At 38.9% G+C, this 17,610-nt stretch overlaps 1 protein-coding gene across 1 annotated transcript in view; it reads right to left on the reverse strand.

The window, feature by feature from the left end:
• Nucleotides 1-8,399: 8,399 nt before the first annotated feature.
• The window catches only part of ntsr1 (neurotensin receptor 1 (high affinity)), a 94,559-nt gene continuing 85,348 nt past the window's right edge, over nucleotides 8,400-17,610 (reverse strand). The window contains exon 4 of the mRNA XM_067591325.1: nucleotides 8,400-11,922. Within this exon, the coding sequence (XP_067447426.1) occupies nucleotides 11,667-11,922 (256 nt within the window). The 3' untranslated portion in view covers nucleotides 8,400-11,666. The remainder of the gene's footprint in view (nucleotides 11,923-17,610) is intronic.

Genomic DNA, 17,610 nt, shown 5'->3' on the forward strand with positions numbered 1-17,610 from the left:
GACTTAATTACGTTAGATCCAACATTGTGCTGCCATCCACCACTTTTGATCCACCTGGTAGTGTTTCAAATTTGCTAACCCATTTTGCCCCAATTACCATGCAAAACCTTATAGAGACAATTTCTCGTCTGTGCCTGTCCTCCTGCAATCTTGATATCTTACCCCCCAAATTCTTTTTGGAGGTCCTTCCTGTCATTGGCCCTGCTGTACTCACTATTATAAACATGTCCCTCACCTCTGGTTATGTCCCTGATCAGTTTAAGACAGCCAGTGTCCAGCCACTTCTAAAAAAAACCTACCTGGCCTTGATCCAGCTGTTTTAAACAATTTCAGACCCATCTCAAAATTACTTTTAATTTCCAAAATACTGGAAAAAAGTTGTTGCTGAGCAGCTTCTCCAAGTTGTGGAAAGAAATATTGTCTTTGATAAATTTCAATCTGGTTTTCGTCAAAACCATAGTACTGAAACTACTCTGTTACAAGTTACGAGGGAACTCTCCATCTTGGTCTTACTTGACTTGAGCGCTGCCTTTGACACCATTGATCACTCCATCCTCATTAATTGACTAAATACATATGTTGGTATCTCAGGGAAAGCTCTAGAATGGTTTATGTCATATTTGTCAAATAGAAGTTTTTCTGTCTCTATGGGTAACTATGTGTCCTCATCCACTCCGCTGCTATACGGGGTGCCCCAGGGCTCAATACTTGGTCGAATTCTTTTCTCTTTGTATATGCTGCCCTTGCACCAGATAATCAGTCACTTTGGTTGTATATCCTATCATTGCTATGCAGATGACACTCAATTTTTCTGTAAAACCAGATGATTTTAGCAACCTAAACACTCTCCACAGCTGTTTAGCTGCGATAAAGGACTGGATGTCAGTTAAATTCTGACAAAACTGAGCTTCTCGTTTTTGGTCCTGAAAATACTGCTAAAGGCATCATTCAGCATATTGGCCCACTTGCCTCCTATGTCAAAACTAACGCAAGGAATCTTGGCGTTATATTTGACCCTAAATTGAAATTTGGACACCATGTCAATAAAATGGTTCAATCCTGCTTTTTTCAACTTAGGAACATTGCAAAAATCAGACCATTACTGTCAGCCTCTGACCTAGAACATATCATTCATGCCTTCATTTTTTCCCATCTCGATTACTGTAACTCCCTTTTCACTTGCCTTGGCCAAGCTGACCTGTCACGTCTTCAGCATGTACAAAATGCAGCAGCTAGGCTATTAACTAGGACTGGCCACAGATCCCACATCACTCCTGTTTTAGCCTCATTGCATTGGCTGCCAGTGATGTTCAGGATTGATTTCAAAATTCTCTTAATCACTTATAAGGCCTTACACGGTTTAGCTCCTGCATATATATCCGAGCTACTAAGCCCGTATACTACCATGCGGTCACTTTGGTCTTCCAACCAAAACCTGTTGACCATACCACGTGCCAAACTAAAAACCAAAAGCGACTGTGCTTTTGTTGCCCTGGCACCCAGACTTTGGAACAATCTCCCCACTTCCATCAGATTAGCTGAATCTGTTGACTGTTTCAAAAAACACCTAAAAACCTTCTTTTTTAGAATGGCTTTCTCATAACATTTCATAAATTCAAGTGTGTGCTCTGGGTGATGACTGTATGCTTACTGTGTTCGTATGTGTGAGATGTCTGTATGTGTTCTTGAATGCGTCTTTCATGGTTTTTGTGTCTTATTTTCTCGGTGTCCCCATGTCACTGTAAAGCACTTTGTAACCTGTGTTAAAAAAGGTGCTATATAAATAAAGTTTTACTTACTTACTTACTTATTTACTTACTTACTCAACTCTACAAATGTGTAATCTTCAGTAGTTGTCATTGACTTGTTTGTTTTGTTTATTACTTATCTGTAGGTATTGGTGCTCATTTACAATGTGTCAGGTGTATCCACATTGTTCTCTCAGCTATGCGCACTGCTGTGGGTGTTGCGAGTAGCACTTGGAATGGGCCTTCCCACCTAGGAGAGCTCCAGTTCTTCCTTTTGAGCGTTTTGGTGAAAACTCAGTCTCTTGGCTTCACAGGTGTTGTTTGGTCAGGGACTGGCTCTGTGGGTGAGAGGACTGTAGACATAGTCTCTTTGTTTTTCAACATCCTGCTCATATAATCTACAATTGTTTCTGTTAATTCTGTGTCATCTCTCTTTAAGTTAATCAAAGGCACTCTAGAGGGTCTACCATATAGGATTTCAAAAGGTGATAGTCCTGTATTGTTAGGTTGTATGTTAGGCTTAGCATTACTGCTGGCAAACAGGTTAACCATCCTTTCCCTGTCTCTTCCATGGCTTTCCTGAGTTTAGCTTTGATTGTACCATTTGCTCTTTCCACTAATCCTGCTGACTGTGGGTGATAAGAACAATGATATTTCATTTTGATGGAAAATAGTTCACTTAGTTTAGCAATTACATCATTTCTGAAATGAGGTCCTTTATCACTATATATGATTTCTGGAAACCAAAATCTTGGTGCAATGTGTTGCTAAGGCTTTAGCTATTGTTATTGCATCTTTTTTTACTGTTGGAATGACTTCAATCCATTTTGAATATAAGTCTATGATTACTAGGCAGTATTTTTTGTTTTCACATTTATTCAATTCAATGAAATCCATGCATACTGTGTGAAATGAGTATCGTGCATTGGGTATCCTGCCTGACCTTGGTCTCAATCTACCTTGAACATTCTGTTTTCCACACACTAGACATGATGCACAAAAATTTTTTGCATAATTTTGGAAGGTTGTATATATTTTGTTTATTATTTCATTACATTTTTTGGAAGAATATACTTTCCCTCTGGTCATTTCCATAATTCATTTTCAGACAATTTCACCCCTTTCTTTGCCCAAAACTGCCTTTCTGAGTCGGGTGAGCTATGTTGCATGTCTTCAAATGTCATGATCAATGTGTGTAATTTGCTCGGCTGTGTATATGTCTTGGTATTCTTGTCTGGCAGCAGCTGCTTTCGCTTCCTCATCCGCCTTCCGGTTTCCCTGTGAGTAAGTCATATCCTGAAGTGTGAGCAGCACACTTACATACTGCTATCTGCAATGGCAATTGTTTAGCTTCTAATAAGGCTAAAATCAAATCAGTGTGTAAAATTGGCTTTCCTGTGGATGTGATCATACCTCTATTTTTCCACTGTTCTGCGAAAATATGTAAGGTGTTAAGAGCATATGCGCTATCAGTATAGACAGTTATTCTCTTTCCTGCTCCTCACTTGCATGCTTCAGTTAGTGCAATCAGCTCTGCTGCTTGAGCTGAGAAATGAGGTACAAGTGCTTTTGATTGCAGTACTTTGTCTATAGTTACTACTGCATAGCCACGACTATTTGTTCAGTCCGGATTCTTTTTGCATGACCCATCTACAAACATCACTACGTCTAGGTTTTGTAATGCCACATCAGTTGGATCTGCTCTAGGTAATACTTTTTTCGTTGCTTCAGCCACACAATCATGTTTGGTGCCTTCTGTTTTGTTTGGTAGTAGTGTTGCTGGATTTAGAGTTGTACATCTTTCAATAGTTAGGTGAGGCTGAGAGAGTAGAATGGTCATGCAGTTAAGATGTTGGGCTGGGGACATGAAGGCTATTTTTGTCTGTGTTAGTAGAGCATCTACAGTGTGTGACACTTTCAGGGTTAATGGGTGCTTGGCCCTAAACACCTTAGAAACACACTATCTAATGATTTAGCTAATCTAGATGGCATTACCCTGGCCTTCAGCTCCACCTTAAGGAATCTGGGAGTTCTTTTTGATCAGGATATGTCTTTTAACTCCCATGTAAAACAAATGTCAAGGACTGCCTTTTTTTCACTTATTTAATATTGCAAAAATCAGGCACATCCTGTCTCAACAAGATGCAGAAAAAATAGTCCATGCATTTGTTACTTCTAGGCTGGATTATTGCTACTCATTATTATCAGGCTGCCCTAACAAGTCTCTAAAGACTCTCTAGCTGGTTCAGAATGCAGCTGCGTGTGTGCTGACTAAAACTAGAAGAAGAGATCATATTTTCCCCTGTCTTAGCTTCGCTGCATTGGCTTCCAGTAAAATCAAGAATAGAATTCAAAATCCTTCTCCTCACATACAAAGCCCTTAATGGTCAGGCACCATTATATCTTAAAGAGCTCATAGTACCCTATTTCCCCAGTAGAGCACTGCACTCCCAAAATGCAGGCTTACTGGTGGTTCCTACAGTCACCAGAAGAAGAATGGGAGGCAGAGCCTTCAGCTGTCAGGCTCCTCTTTTGTGGAACTATCTTCCAGATTCGGTCCAGGGGGCAGAAAACCTCTCTACGTTTAAAAGTAGGCTAAAAACTTTCCTTTTTGATAAAGCTTATTAAGGGCCGACCAGGCTCGCCTTGGACCAGCCCTTAGTTATGCTGCTATAGGCCTAGACTGCCGGGGGACTTCCATTGATGCACTGAGCTCCTCTCTCCTCCTCTCAATCTGTATGTATTCTTTTACCATTAATACATGTTACTAACTTGACTTCTTCCTCGGAGTTCTTTGTGCTTTGTCATCCGCAGGAAACCACATGGACCATGCTGACGTGTTGGCGTCCTTCTTCTGTCCTTCTCCAGCTATTGCTGTTTGTTGCTGCTAGGCATGTATCTGTTGTTTGTTCTTGCTTACTTTGTGGCCCTGTTCTGCCAAATATTTTAATAGCGCAATAGTATCAATTTTACAATCCTGTTCATTTTCTGACGCAAGTAAAATGTCATCAACGTATAATAACAGCTGGCTCCCCCTTGGGGGGGTGAATTGTGCTAAGTTGGATGACATTGCCATTGAAAAGATAGTTGGACTTTCACAATATCCTTGTGGGAGATATATTTCTGGTCTAAATCCAATCATGAGTGCATGCTGTATGGACTGTCTCAGTTTCTCATTTATGTGTACAGTATGTAAGTAACCGTATACTGTCCTGCTTTGTGTCCTCCCAAGAAACTGAGGATCTTGTGGATGTGTCTCTCCTTTCTGTGGGGTGATGTCAACCTTCGTGAAGGGGTTGTGGGATGAGAAGGCGGGAGGTGGAGGTGGAGCAGTCAGCGGTGGAGGAGGAGGAGGAGGAGGTTGAGGTTCAGGGTAAGGCGGAGGATCCAGACAGAACCCACATGGCACGTAGCTGTCATCATTCTGCTGGTCCCGTGCGGAATATAGGACAGGATATATGTTATTATTTTTATCTCTATTCTGTTGAGCTTCCTGTCACTTATCTATGCCTTCTTGTTGTCTAGCGACCTTTTCCTCCCCTTCTCTCTTTCTTTTCTGAAAGCCAACTTGTCTGGCTTTTGCTTCTGCCAGCCATGACTTGGCCTGTGTGAGGCCTTCTTTCTTTGACTTCCCCTTTTTCCCTTTTGTTCTTTCTGAGATTGCTTTCACTAATTCTTCACAAGCTTCCACATCTAGTTTTCCCACAAAATCATACCTTTCTTGCCATATCAGGATGCAGTACTTTCATGCGTTTGGTACCTCTACCATATTTCTCTGCTTGTGTTTTTTTACAGCGACAACAGTTACCCATTGTAGAGGCCTCTTTTTTTCTTTTTTTTCCCTCAAAGTTATTTAATTTCCTTGTTCTCCCCTTAACAGCCAACCAGTTTGTATGGAGTTCACCCGAGCAACTGGTCCGATCAGTGAAATATATAGACTTTTGTTGATACCGTTAGGTTTCCAGTCCCCAGACAATTTGTTGACACCGTGAGGTTACCCTTGTCTGGTTTTCATTTCACTGAGACACTGTTAATAACTACCATATAAAACCCTTTAACTCTTTATATGTATATATATATATATATATACTCCCCTGGAGTCCCAGACTCCCCAGTATTATTTATTGAGTGCCGGACTCACAAATAACACTATCCTGTGAAGTCCCTGACTTCTCTAGACGTCTTTTTGTTTACTCAGGCCTGAGGGATTAGTTTTTCCAATTGTCGTTCCAAAGACATTAGCTTCTAAGTCCCTGACTTAGGTATCACTCATAACTTCGAAGTCCCTGACTTAGATTTAACTGATCAGTAATTAAAATTTATCATACCCTTTTTGCTGGGTCCTTCGGTCCGTCTCTCTTTGACTGACCCCGTCGCTGTCTCTTCTCTCAGCCGGTCCAGGCCTTCTCTGCCAAAACGGGGATTTAAGAACTCCGCGGCGAAGGTCTTTGGTTGTGTTCTTGTAAGGCCTTTCTCAGGTCCGTGGCTTTTTGAAGAGATCAGCTGTCAGGGCCCCACGTTGGGCGCCAATATGTTAAAAGAATTTCTTCATAATGACCATTAAACAATAGAGACCGAAGCTGAAGTATCAAAATTTAACAGAATTTATTTTCTTGTACAAGAAGGAGCGTTTTGCAGTGCAACACACAGGATGAAGTTACAAAGAAAAAGGCTCCCAGTGGAGCGCTTATAACAAGGTTTTATACACCTTAAGTGAGCATTACAGTTCTTTTCTTAATCTATCAAATACAGACTTATAGATAACGTCATGTCTGTTTTCAGTTCTCCTGTCCAGGGGCCATCCTACCCAACTGACCCCCAGATGACATGTCTCACCCTGTCTCCAACAAATTTTAATTTCTACATCTTCTTTACAAATATAATGCTGAACTTCCTTTAACCTTAGCTGATGAGTCTGCTGATGTTGCAGAGTTGCAGTACAAGACAGGAACAATTCATCATGATCTAGGTAAAATAGTAACACACATACACAGTGTAATCATAATTTTTATAACACTTAGTGTTATTGGCGGTTGTTGGCCAGGCCTGCCTCTGCACTATTCCCACTGGCCAGCAGAGGAAAAGCTGCCAACATGGTATATCAAGTTGCCTTGAACAGAATTGTATATCTAGTTGCCTTGGTGTATCTAAACAAACATCAGCTCCAGTAGTTGATGTTTACTGTATGCCCTCTTATGGGGTTTGATTCCCTGCATCATAAAGGAGGACAATTCTGTTCAATATCATTCCTCAGATCTTAAGTAAGACACGTGGCTCGTTTTATGAGGCAACAGCTCTCTGTGCTGGACACATGCGCTTGGTGAGTGACATTTCTTTTTTAAAGCCTACAGCTATTAATTGTCATGAGTGTACTTTAGCAAAGGTCAAACACTGTTCTGCTAAGTGGTGTGTGTGTGTGTGTGTGTGTGTGTGTGTGTGTGTGCACCCTTCATTGTTTGTATATTCTTGCATAGCTGTGAGGGAGCCTGTGTAGTGGGAATAAGATAGAGGAGAGACATAAACAGCATAGTCAGTACATCACGGTTTATTTTCTGTCTTTTAATTTTTTATAATGAAATGAAATAACATTCTGTTTGAGAACCGTGTGATATACAGTCATACATAGCTGATGTGAATCATCAGTTAAAATAAGCAAAATATTTCTTTGATTTAAATATAATAAAACCAAGACACATTCAAGTTATGATACGTCTACAAGTCTGTACAGTATAGAAAACAGGTTTGCGACTGCATATACAGTTTATATGGGTTGTAAAATTAAAGGGATATACAGAATTTTTTGTGTATCTCATTCAAGATGGCTGTCTTGGTGAATCTGTGGGTTAGGGAATCTGATGTGAATGAATATCTAATGAAGCATGTATGATTCAACACAGATTCATCAACAACACAAATACTGCACAAATTAACAGAAGTACAGAGATTTATCAACCAATACAAAGCACAACTAATAACTGTCACCGATATTAACTAAGTACATTGTTTAATAAAAGATCAGTCATGATATAATAAAAATAATACACAGAGGTTGACCTTTTTTTTCTTGCAATTTACTGGCGTGATATGCATTGAAAACAGGATGGCAGTGTCAAGTCTTTATTACGGTAAAGTAGTGCTGTAGCAAAAGTAAGTGTAATGCAGTGAAATTACCGCTGATCTTTTTGCACTAATGCAGTATCTAAGTTTTTTTTTCATCTTTTCAGAGTCTTTCTTAAACTTAAGTCCTCACTTACATAAGCAACACTGCTTAGAAGACTATAGTCTTTCATGGGACTGTACATTCATGGGTCATTGACAAAACCTTTGGTATTAAACGTAGCAAACTTCAAAAGAGGCTACAAGATGAAAATTCACTGGTAGGAATTCAGTAGAATGAGCAGTGCATATGCTGAATGATGTTGCTGCTGTGGCCCTGATACTATCTCATAACCACAGCCTGACATTCATTTCAATTTGTAGCAAATTGAAATCAGCATAAACGTAGAGGCTCCTCTAACAGCATAAATTAAGTCTAGGTCCACTCACCACCAGCTGAAAATAGCCTCATGCAAATAAAATGCTTAAGTCCCGGTGATTTGTCGATCCCATTTGTTTATATTAAAGCAGAGAAACGTACAGTAGAAGCAATGGGCCTCATTCACATTCATTCATTCATTGTGCATTCATTGTGCGTATGTACAAATCTGTACTTAAACTGTGTGTATGAACATTTGAAGCACAAATCCAGGATTCATCAATATGTTCTTACCTGAATTTGCTCTTACTCTGCGAACAAATTTAGAACTGCCTTAGACCATGCAAAAATCAACATCTCACAGTCTTAAAAAATGATGTAGTCAATATTTATTCAATGTAAACAGTATATTACAACCACAATTATTTAAAAATTGGGCCTAAATTTGCAACATTTAAAGTGTGAAATTGCTAATAGTACACAATTTATTTACTTATTACAAAATTGATAGCTAAGACGTTGTAATCCATAAATCATCATCATAAATGTAATGAAATTATTAATATATGAAATTTGTCCTGTTTCCACTATAATAATAATAATAATAATAATAATAAAAATAATAATAATAATGATAATAATAATAATAATAATAAGAAGAAGAAGAATAGCTCATATATCGGAATTTCCATATTGAAATGTGACGGCAATTAATTTCCCCATCAGATTTGGCTGTGGTATATGCAGCCTATACAGTGTTCCTCACAGCCTGACAGTTCAGTAGTGGCACAGGGAGGGGCGCTCTGCTTTTATACATCACGGCCTGTTGTGGACAGAGACGAAACACGATGCGCATCTGGCGCAGCAGTAGAGATTTACTTAGATCATATTCACTGATCTACACATCTACCAACTTTTTATTTTGTTATGGACATACTGTGCGGTAGTGGTGCAACAAGTATGATTCTGATTAACTAACATACACACAGCAACATTTCTATGCACGTATTAGTGAATGAGGCCCAATGACTTGTGCAGTAGAAGGACATTCACAACATACTTTCAAAGTTAGGTGCGCTATGTGAGGAGCACACCTACAGAAAGCATTACCCTCACACTGCACACATCTGTGACTCCGAAAACTGGCAACACGTGCAAGAGGTCACCAGCAGTCTGATAAATTCCTACAGGGATGAGCAACCAGGTAATCTTGCTTGATTCCAACTAATGCAATTATGATGACCCATTAAAATTTTTATGTTATTTTTGATTTACCTGGTAAGGACTAGCAACTTAAAGAAATTACCTAACAAGAATCAATTTAGGATGGTATACTATGGTTAAGGTTAAGGCATCAGTATGCTTCAAGTGCTTATCGTATCGTCAAGCAGTGTCTGAAATCCGTATCCCTCCCCCACACCTTTCCGATGTTGGAATTGGGGAGCTGTGTCTCTCGTTTCATTCTTCACACAACTACTTCTGTCACTATTTTTGTGTACAAACGAGTGCAATACTATGCAATCAAGAAAAGACTGTACAAAAGTCTAGTCCATTATCCCCATTTGAACGATTATCATTCTTGCCCCTCTCCATCATGGCGAGCTTTTCACTCCACCTTTGAGTGTGGCAATTTGGAACAACTATAAGGACTGACTGACTTTAGATGTGTTTGCATGACATGTTGAACGAACTAGTTAGTTGCGAGCATACACTGGCCTTTAGACATGTGAAACAGGTTTGGTTATGATAGATCAAGGGAAAGATCATGGTTATGAAAAACTGTGATAAAGGTATGGTCAGGGTTAACAACCAAAGCTCTTCGTTATGGTTAGGGAAAGATTGTGGTTACAGTTAAAAATGTCAACTGCAGGTCTGTGTCAGGACGTGAACTCTGATGTCCTGAATGAGAGGCTGACATGACACAAGCCCATCTACCACCTCCACCCCTTATTTACTGCCTCACTACATAAAAGACACTACTTCCTGTGTTGGAACTGAACATTGGCATTGAATGTAAACTGTGAGGTCTGGAATCGAATATGGACCAATATGGACTGAAATTTGCAGGGATACTGGGAAGGTGCAGTAGAAACTCAAAGATCAGTTGAGTTTGAATTTCTATACCAGAAAGAGACCACAACACTGGTAGAATTAACATCTGTTGTGCCATTCACTATAATTCAGAAGAGAGTGACCTCTCGCAGAGTCCAGGTTGTTTCACATCTTTGTGTTTCTCCTAAAGGAGAAGTTGGATTCCCCTGATCTCTGCCTGCCTCTGATTCGTGAAGGAGCAACTGGTGGGAAAACACAAGATGCTCTGTGTCTGTTGAAGTGCTCTTCTGTCTGCCCCCCATGGACTCAACATTACATTCCATTTCCCCCCATAGTTCCCCCATCTTTCCCTCCCTCTTCTCCTCCCACTGTTTTCATTGTATTTTCTTTTCTAAACAGCTTCACTGCATTGTCTATACAGCAATTTATTTCCAAAGGGTGTCACTTGCTCCACAATTAGTCCACACAGTGTTATGTAAGAATACTTAAAAATAACCTGTTAGAGCCATTTCTGTGTCTACCCACTTACCTCACATTTTCTAAAGGCTGTAATTAATGCAGGAAACTGTTACCAGGGAATAATCATAATCTGCACTATTTACAAATCCCACAGACATTCATATTTCAGAGTCTAAGCAGTGTTACAAGGACCCCTTCCTCCCTCCAGTTTACCAGATTGTCCAGACATTATCTGGACACACGTGTATAACAAAAGTTTTGCAAAAAAGCTGCTTGTGACAATAGTAAGAGAGGCAATGATGCAAGAGATTCTTCAAATACAGCTTTGAAAGCAACTTTGATCGATGAAAAAGCTTTTTTTTTTCTGACATCAAAGCCAGGTTTATCCACAGACCCAAAATTGCACCAAAGGATGGTTACATCAGAACCTTTGTAATGGTAAAACTACTGCCAGTGGCCAAGTATTTTCAGGAGTTTCATAAATGGATGCAACACTAAAACACCAGTCATTTACACTGTACAACACCAAGCAAGTTTGAATGATTAGTCCAATTAAAACATGTAAATAGAAACATACTGTACTGTATAAAACATTAACATACCATTTTAAAATAGGCATTCCTTTTATGTCCATCCTTTCTTCCCTTTTTCATTCTTCCATTGTTGTATTTTGTTTTTGTGATTACACAAATTCAGGTTATATTTAATAAACATATAACACACAGTAACACATAATAAAATGTGCATCTGAAATGAAACCAGTGGTTGCAGTGGTCACTTGACCCCACTTGACAATGATGGTGAGCCTAATACTGGCCAACATTCTCCAAACTAGAGGCAGAATTTCCTGATGAAGTTGGACAAGTAATCACAAAGTGGCAGCAGGTGGGTTTATAGTATGAGAAAATGTATTCAATTGCAGTTCAGTTCAATCAATATGCAGTCTCTTTGATGATGTTGGTGGAGAGGGTGTGGTTGCTGGAGATGCTGATGGAGTGACGGGTCAGGGGGTGAGGGTACCTCCTGGGTGTATGGTGGCAGGGCATGCAGAAGTAGCGCAGTGTGGAGAAGAAGATCTGGCGGTAGGTGGCTGACACCAGGTTGTAGAGGATTGGATTGATGGCCGAGCTGACGTAAAACAAGACGTTGGTCAGCATGTAGAAATAGTGGTAGAAGTCATACAGGTCACTGTGAGAGGACAGAGGAGTCATTGTTACGAGTGGCGTATCAAAACATCAGTTCATCATTGTCAAATTGATTTGGACACATTTGTATAGTACACATTATAATATACATAGACATACCATGTTGTGGCATTGTTGACTTGAGCAGGAAAATTTATATTTTGTAATATTTGTGTGAAATGACAAATTCTCTCCAATATTTTACAAGGGTAGTTTTCTACTTTCTTGCTTGTTAAATCCACTATATTGTAGCTTATTAGCTGTTTGCAGCATCAACTTTTATTTAACACTCCTCTGCATTAATATAAACTGCTCTACAAAAGAGGATTAACTTGTAGATAGTAGTCTTAAAGTCCCTCTCCACTCAAAAATGTGTTTTTATTGTTACTTTAAACTTGGATGTTTGAGTTTCACTCTGCAGAATGATGTATGTGCAGAATTTGACACTAGAAGGTTGTTTTCACATTCATCTGCTGAATGTGGAAAGTTTCTCTGTGCTCACTGAAAATCCGATTTTAAGGGGTGGGCCTACAAGCATGATTTGTGACATCATAGGTAGCCAATCCTGGTCCAGTATTAACTTATACAAGTGTGATGTGAAACTTGAAGCCTCCAGTGCAGAAACACTGAGAATGGATTTTACAGTGAAGTAAGAGACATCTTGTGTTCAGCAGTTAAACTTTTGAAATAAAATATATTTGCATATTCATAGATTCTGGAATTTTTAATGAGGTAGAAAAAGTAGGTGTCATTTAAAGAATTTTAACATGGTAATTTTATTTTTTTGTGTGGAAAAAACATAGATACACATTTATGCAGCCTGGGAGGGGCTATAAAGAAAAAAAAATAATTTATGCTCTCAATTTAGTAATTTGTGCTCTCAGTTTAGTAATTTGTGCTCTCGATGGCACGGGGAGAACACGCAAAAATATATGTACAGATACAGTATATATATTAGGGATGTGCAGAGAGCCCAGTATTTGTATTTGTACTTGTATTCAAATAAAAGTGGAAATAGGAGTAACAATCCTGTTTTTTTTTGTTTTAATTTTTATTACACTTCAAATTTTAGGATATTAAAGTGTTAAAATAGGTGTTCTTCAATAAACTAATATAATTATTATAAACACTTAAATGTCATTTTGGTTTATGGTTTTCATAAACCCAGCAAGAAACATGTATAACCATAAACATCATTGTAAAGAAAATAATTTTAAAACTTAAATTCAGTTCCTAATCCACACTCAACCATTACTCTAAATTAAAGCTGCAAGCAGCGTTGGTCGGGACCTCACACTCTGGCCCGTCGGGATCAGATCATTTTGCTTTTAAAAATGAGGGATATTTCTTACAAGTGTGGTGTGCTTTTATTTTGAAAGTTTGATTGACATGTGTACTGTCGGGTGTGTAGAGACAATAAGTAACTGCAGCTGGACACAGAAAAATGCTCATATATTTGAATGGAGAGTGTGAGCAAACCCACATCTTTTTGAACATTTACTGCTTCCACATAGTTTTAGATACAGACTTCATTTGAACTTTAAATGAGTCACGAGACTTTGACCTACAAATCTTGAATTTACGTTTTTTTTTAAAAATCTTTTACTGTTTTTGAGATATTAGAGTTTGACTTTTAAAGTCTTTTGTTGCTCCTCCTGTGATTTTCTAATGAGTGTGTATTGCGGAATGTTTCACAGTACTGAGGGAGTGACATCACCAGGAGCAGTTGGAGAGGAGGATTTTAGAATACACTTCTTGTGAAATCTCCACATAAATCCCATTACTTTAGCCAAATCTTACATTAAAAATCATATTTTAGTAGGAAATTTTATAGAGAATCCATTGATACAGGTTTGAAAGAGGTCAGACTTATAATTTAGACATCAGAAGCATCTGTTTGACACAAAGTCCATGCCTCCCCCATTCTTTTACATTGTAAGGGGTTTCATGTGATGTGATGTGGCACTGCAACTTTCAGGGATTATAAAATCCAAACCGTTCGAGTTATTACAAAGTTTTTAACAACTTTTTTTCAGCACAGTGTCATTAGTCAATTATTAAAGTTTGAAGCCGATACCATTAACGTCCTCACAGGAGATAGTGTTTGTTCGGAGGCCAAAATTGAGGCAAAGTCTTATATTGAAAGGCTAATTGCGGACTTCCTGTTGGATTTAGGTCAGGGGTGTCAGCATATGATTTGAAGGTCTTGATGAGACAAATAAGTCAGTTTTAGTGTGATCACTCTATGATATTCCTATGGGCCTATCAGCCATTTTAGTTACATAGGTGGCGCTAGAGAGCACATTTTGGCACTTTGGGGTTCAATGTTTACATTTTATCAAATTGTTCACCAGACCTGATGTGCGTGCCAAATTTGGCCTAATTAGGGCCCCAGCCCAAAGGATGAAGGCCCTGTTGTATTTCGTGTGTTTGTTTCTCTCTGTCTTTCTTTATTATTCTACCACTTCAGACCTAAATTTGACCCCTAAACATGCTCAAAAACTCACCAAATTTGGCACGCATATCAGGTCAAAATTTGATAAGATGTAAAAATTAACCCACAAAGTGCCAAAATGTGCTCTCTAGCACCACCTATGTAAGTAAAATGGCCACCATGGCCCGTAGCAATGTCGTAGAGAGATCAAACCAAAACTCAATTATTCATCTAATCAAGACCTACAAATCATATGCTGACACCCCTGACCTAAATCCAACAGGAAGTCTGCAATTATCCTGTCAATATAAGACTTTGCCTCAATTTTGGCCACCGAACAAATGCTATCTCCTCCGAGGGCATTAATGGTATCAGTTTCAAACTTTAATGGATGACTTCTGACACTGTGCTGAAAAAGTTGTTAAAGACTTTGTAATAACACTAACGGTTTGGATTTTATAAGCCCTGAAAGTTGCAGTGCCACATCACATCAAATGTACCCCTTACAATGTAAAACAATGGGGGAGGCATGGATTTTGTTTCAAACAGAGGCTTCTGACAACTTAACTATAAGTCTGACCACTTTTAAACCTGTATCAATGGATTCGCCACAAAATTTCCTACTAAAATATGATTTTCCATGTAAGATTTGGCCAAAGTAATGGGATTTATGAGGATGTTTCACCAGAAGTGTACTCCTTTCCAAGTGCTCCTCGTCATGTCACTCCCTCAGTGCTCTGACACATTTCGCAATACACACTCATTATAAAATCACAGGAGGAGCAAGAAAATACTTTAAAACTCAGACTCTAATATGTCAAAAACAGTAAAAGATAGAAAAACCATGTAAATTCAAGATTTGTAGGTCAAAGTCTCGTGACTCATATAAAGTTCAAAAGAAGTTTGTATCTAAAACTATGTGGATGCAGTAAATGTTCAAATAGGTGTGGGTTCGCTCACACTCTCCATTCAAATATATGAGAATTTTTCTGTGTCCAGCTGCAGTTACTTATTGTCTCTCCACACCTGACAGTACACATTTCAATCAAACTTTGACCAGGTCATGTGCATTAGAAGTCTTTCCTTTTCTAAAAATAGACTTGATAAAAATTAGGAAATTAATTTGTTTTAGACACAATCTCGCTATGCTTCCATATTGTCTCTTTCTCATAGTGCCACCTACTGTGCACAGGAAGTCTGCCTTACAACACACATCATCAGGTTTGCTTGACATTACATAGTATATTCTCAACAACATAAACTACAACATGCCTTTATTTCGCAGGTGTGTTTGTTACTTTGTGGATGTTTTCTAGTCTAAATAGCTTCACCACTTCATTCAATGTCCAAAAAATGCCTGCGTATGAAGAAGTCCACGTGCAGACCCACCAACCACGTCACAGCCCAACATGCATGGGGCACAAGGGACTGTTCATCGCTGCTTGCAGCTTTAATTAATAAATGTCTGTCTGAACATTGTGAACCCCACCACCACCCACCCTGACTGGAGGATACTGAACAGATAGAATATAAACATAGGATAGGACATGGCTGTGTTGTTGATTTGGTACTTGTGGGAGGTTGGGTGGATACCAAGGTAGGGTGCTTGAAATGCAAGTAATTGTACAATGTGGATGTTGACAGATGTTTAATATCTTTGCCTCTGCCTAATTGACTTTTACACACATTACAGATCATCTTGGTTGGATCTGCACTGACTGTGAAATGCTTCCAGGCAGCACTTTTTTGGCTGGGGGAGCACTTTAGTAGGCTCAGCATGCACATCTTCCTCTATTTTGTTTTCCAAATCCATGGGGTAGGAGTTGTGTTGTTGTGGGACAGCAAATGAGTGGTCAAAAATAGACTGCTACCTATGGACCTAACTACAGATCTTGCTGTCTGCAAAGAAGAGAGCAGCCTAAAAGGCTATGCAAAATATCTCAATTCTTGTCAAGTGTTGATGCAATGTGAAACAATCACACAAAAGGTAGACCTATACTGCCAACAATAAAGGCTAAGTTACAGGGTTAACAGGCGAATGCTAGCCTAATTCCCTCCCGGTCAAACAAGCTCTACGTCTTCTAAGTTGAAATAGTGGCACAACAACTTTGCAAGAATAGCTATAAATGGCGCTTTATTTCTCCAGTATGATATCTGCACCTGTGTGACACAAAGGCTGACTGATCAGTGAGCACAGTGTGTCAGTGAGCTAGTACTACACTGCCAGAGCTAACAGGCTCCTCCTCCCCATCAAACAAACTGCACTTCAGATATTGCAGGTCCAACAGGAAAACAAAAGACAAGTAATGTTATTATAAGGTAACTACGCAAACCAGTTAAGCGAAAAAGAACCTAATCAAAACAAAATAGTCGTGCAGCAATGTGCTACGTTTTGCCCAAAGCCTCTGGTTTTGCCTACATTTTAATCAGGCTGTGTTGGAAACTCTGTCTGTACTCTCTCTCCCCTTCTCTCTCCTACTGTCGGAGCAGGTGGAGCACAAAATACCCACCATGCACACATGAGGAAAACCAGCTGTTTATATATATACTTTTTTTTTTCTTCCCAGGAGCAAATAATTTTTAAAATATTTGTACAAAATAAATATTCGTAAAAACCCACTGTTTGTGTTTTGCCCAATAACATATTTGGATTCGACACCACCCCTAATATATATTATGTATTATATTCTCTAAGTACATCCATGGAGCGCTTCCTGGCTGCTTTTGATCAAGCTTGGCTTGGATCAGTAACTGACAGGAAACATCTTCTTTGTCACTTGTCACAAAATAGTTAATTCAATCGAGAGCACAAATTACTACATCAAGAACACAAATTAGTTTTTTTTTCTCCATGGCTCCTCCCGGGCTCTGTACACATTATTGTTCCAAGCAGAGTATTTCTGTATGTCTTAATACATGTCTGTCTTTCATAATACTGTCTGAACTTATTGTCCCATTAGAAACAAGCAACCAAGCATATACTGTCAGTTAGAAAGCTAGTTAGCTCGGTTAATGTGATTGACTAGATCTAGAATGTTTCACAGCTACCTAGTGTGTTAGTGGTTAGCTCAGCAGCTAAAGCTGTTTTCTAGCTAATGTTAGCCCTGCGTGTAATCAGTGACCAGGCCTTTATATATTCATTTATGGAATTTTATTTGACATTTAAACATTGTCAAATACAAAATTGTATGTAAATTATATGTATAGACAATTTGATAATGAGTAATAATCCAATTTCATACATTATATGTACTGTAC

Source organism: Thunnus thynnus, chromosome 6 (genome assembly GCF_963924715.1).
Source record: "Thunnus thynnus chromosome 6, fThuThy2.1, whole genome shotgun sequence".
In the NCBI taxonomy this organism is placed as follows: Eukaryota; Metazoa; Chordata; class Actinopteri; order Scombriformes; family Scombridae; genus Thunnus; species Thunnus thynnus.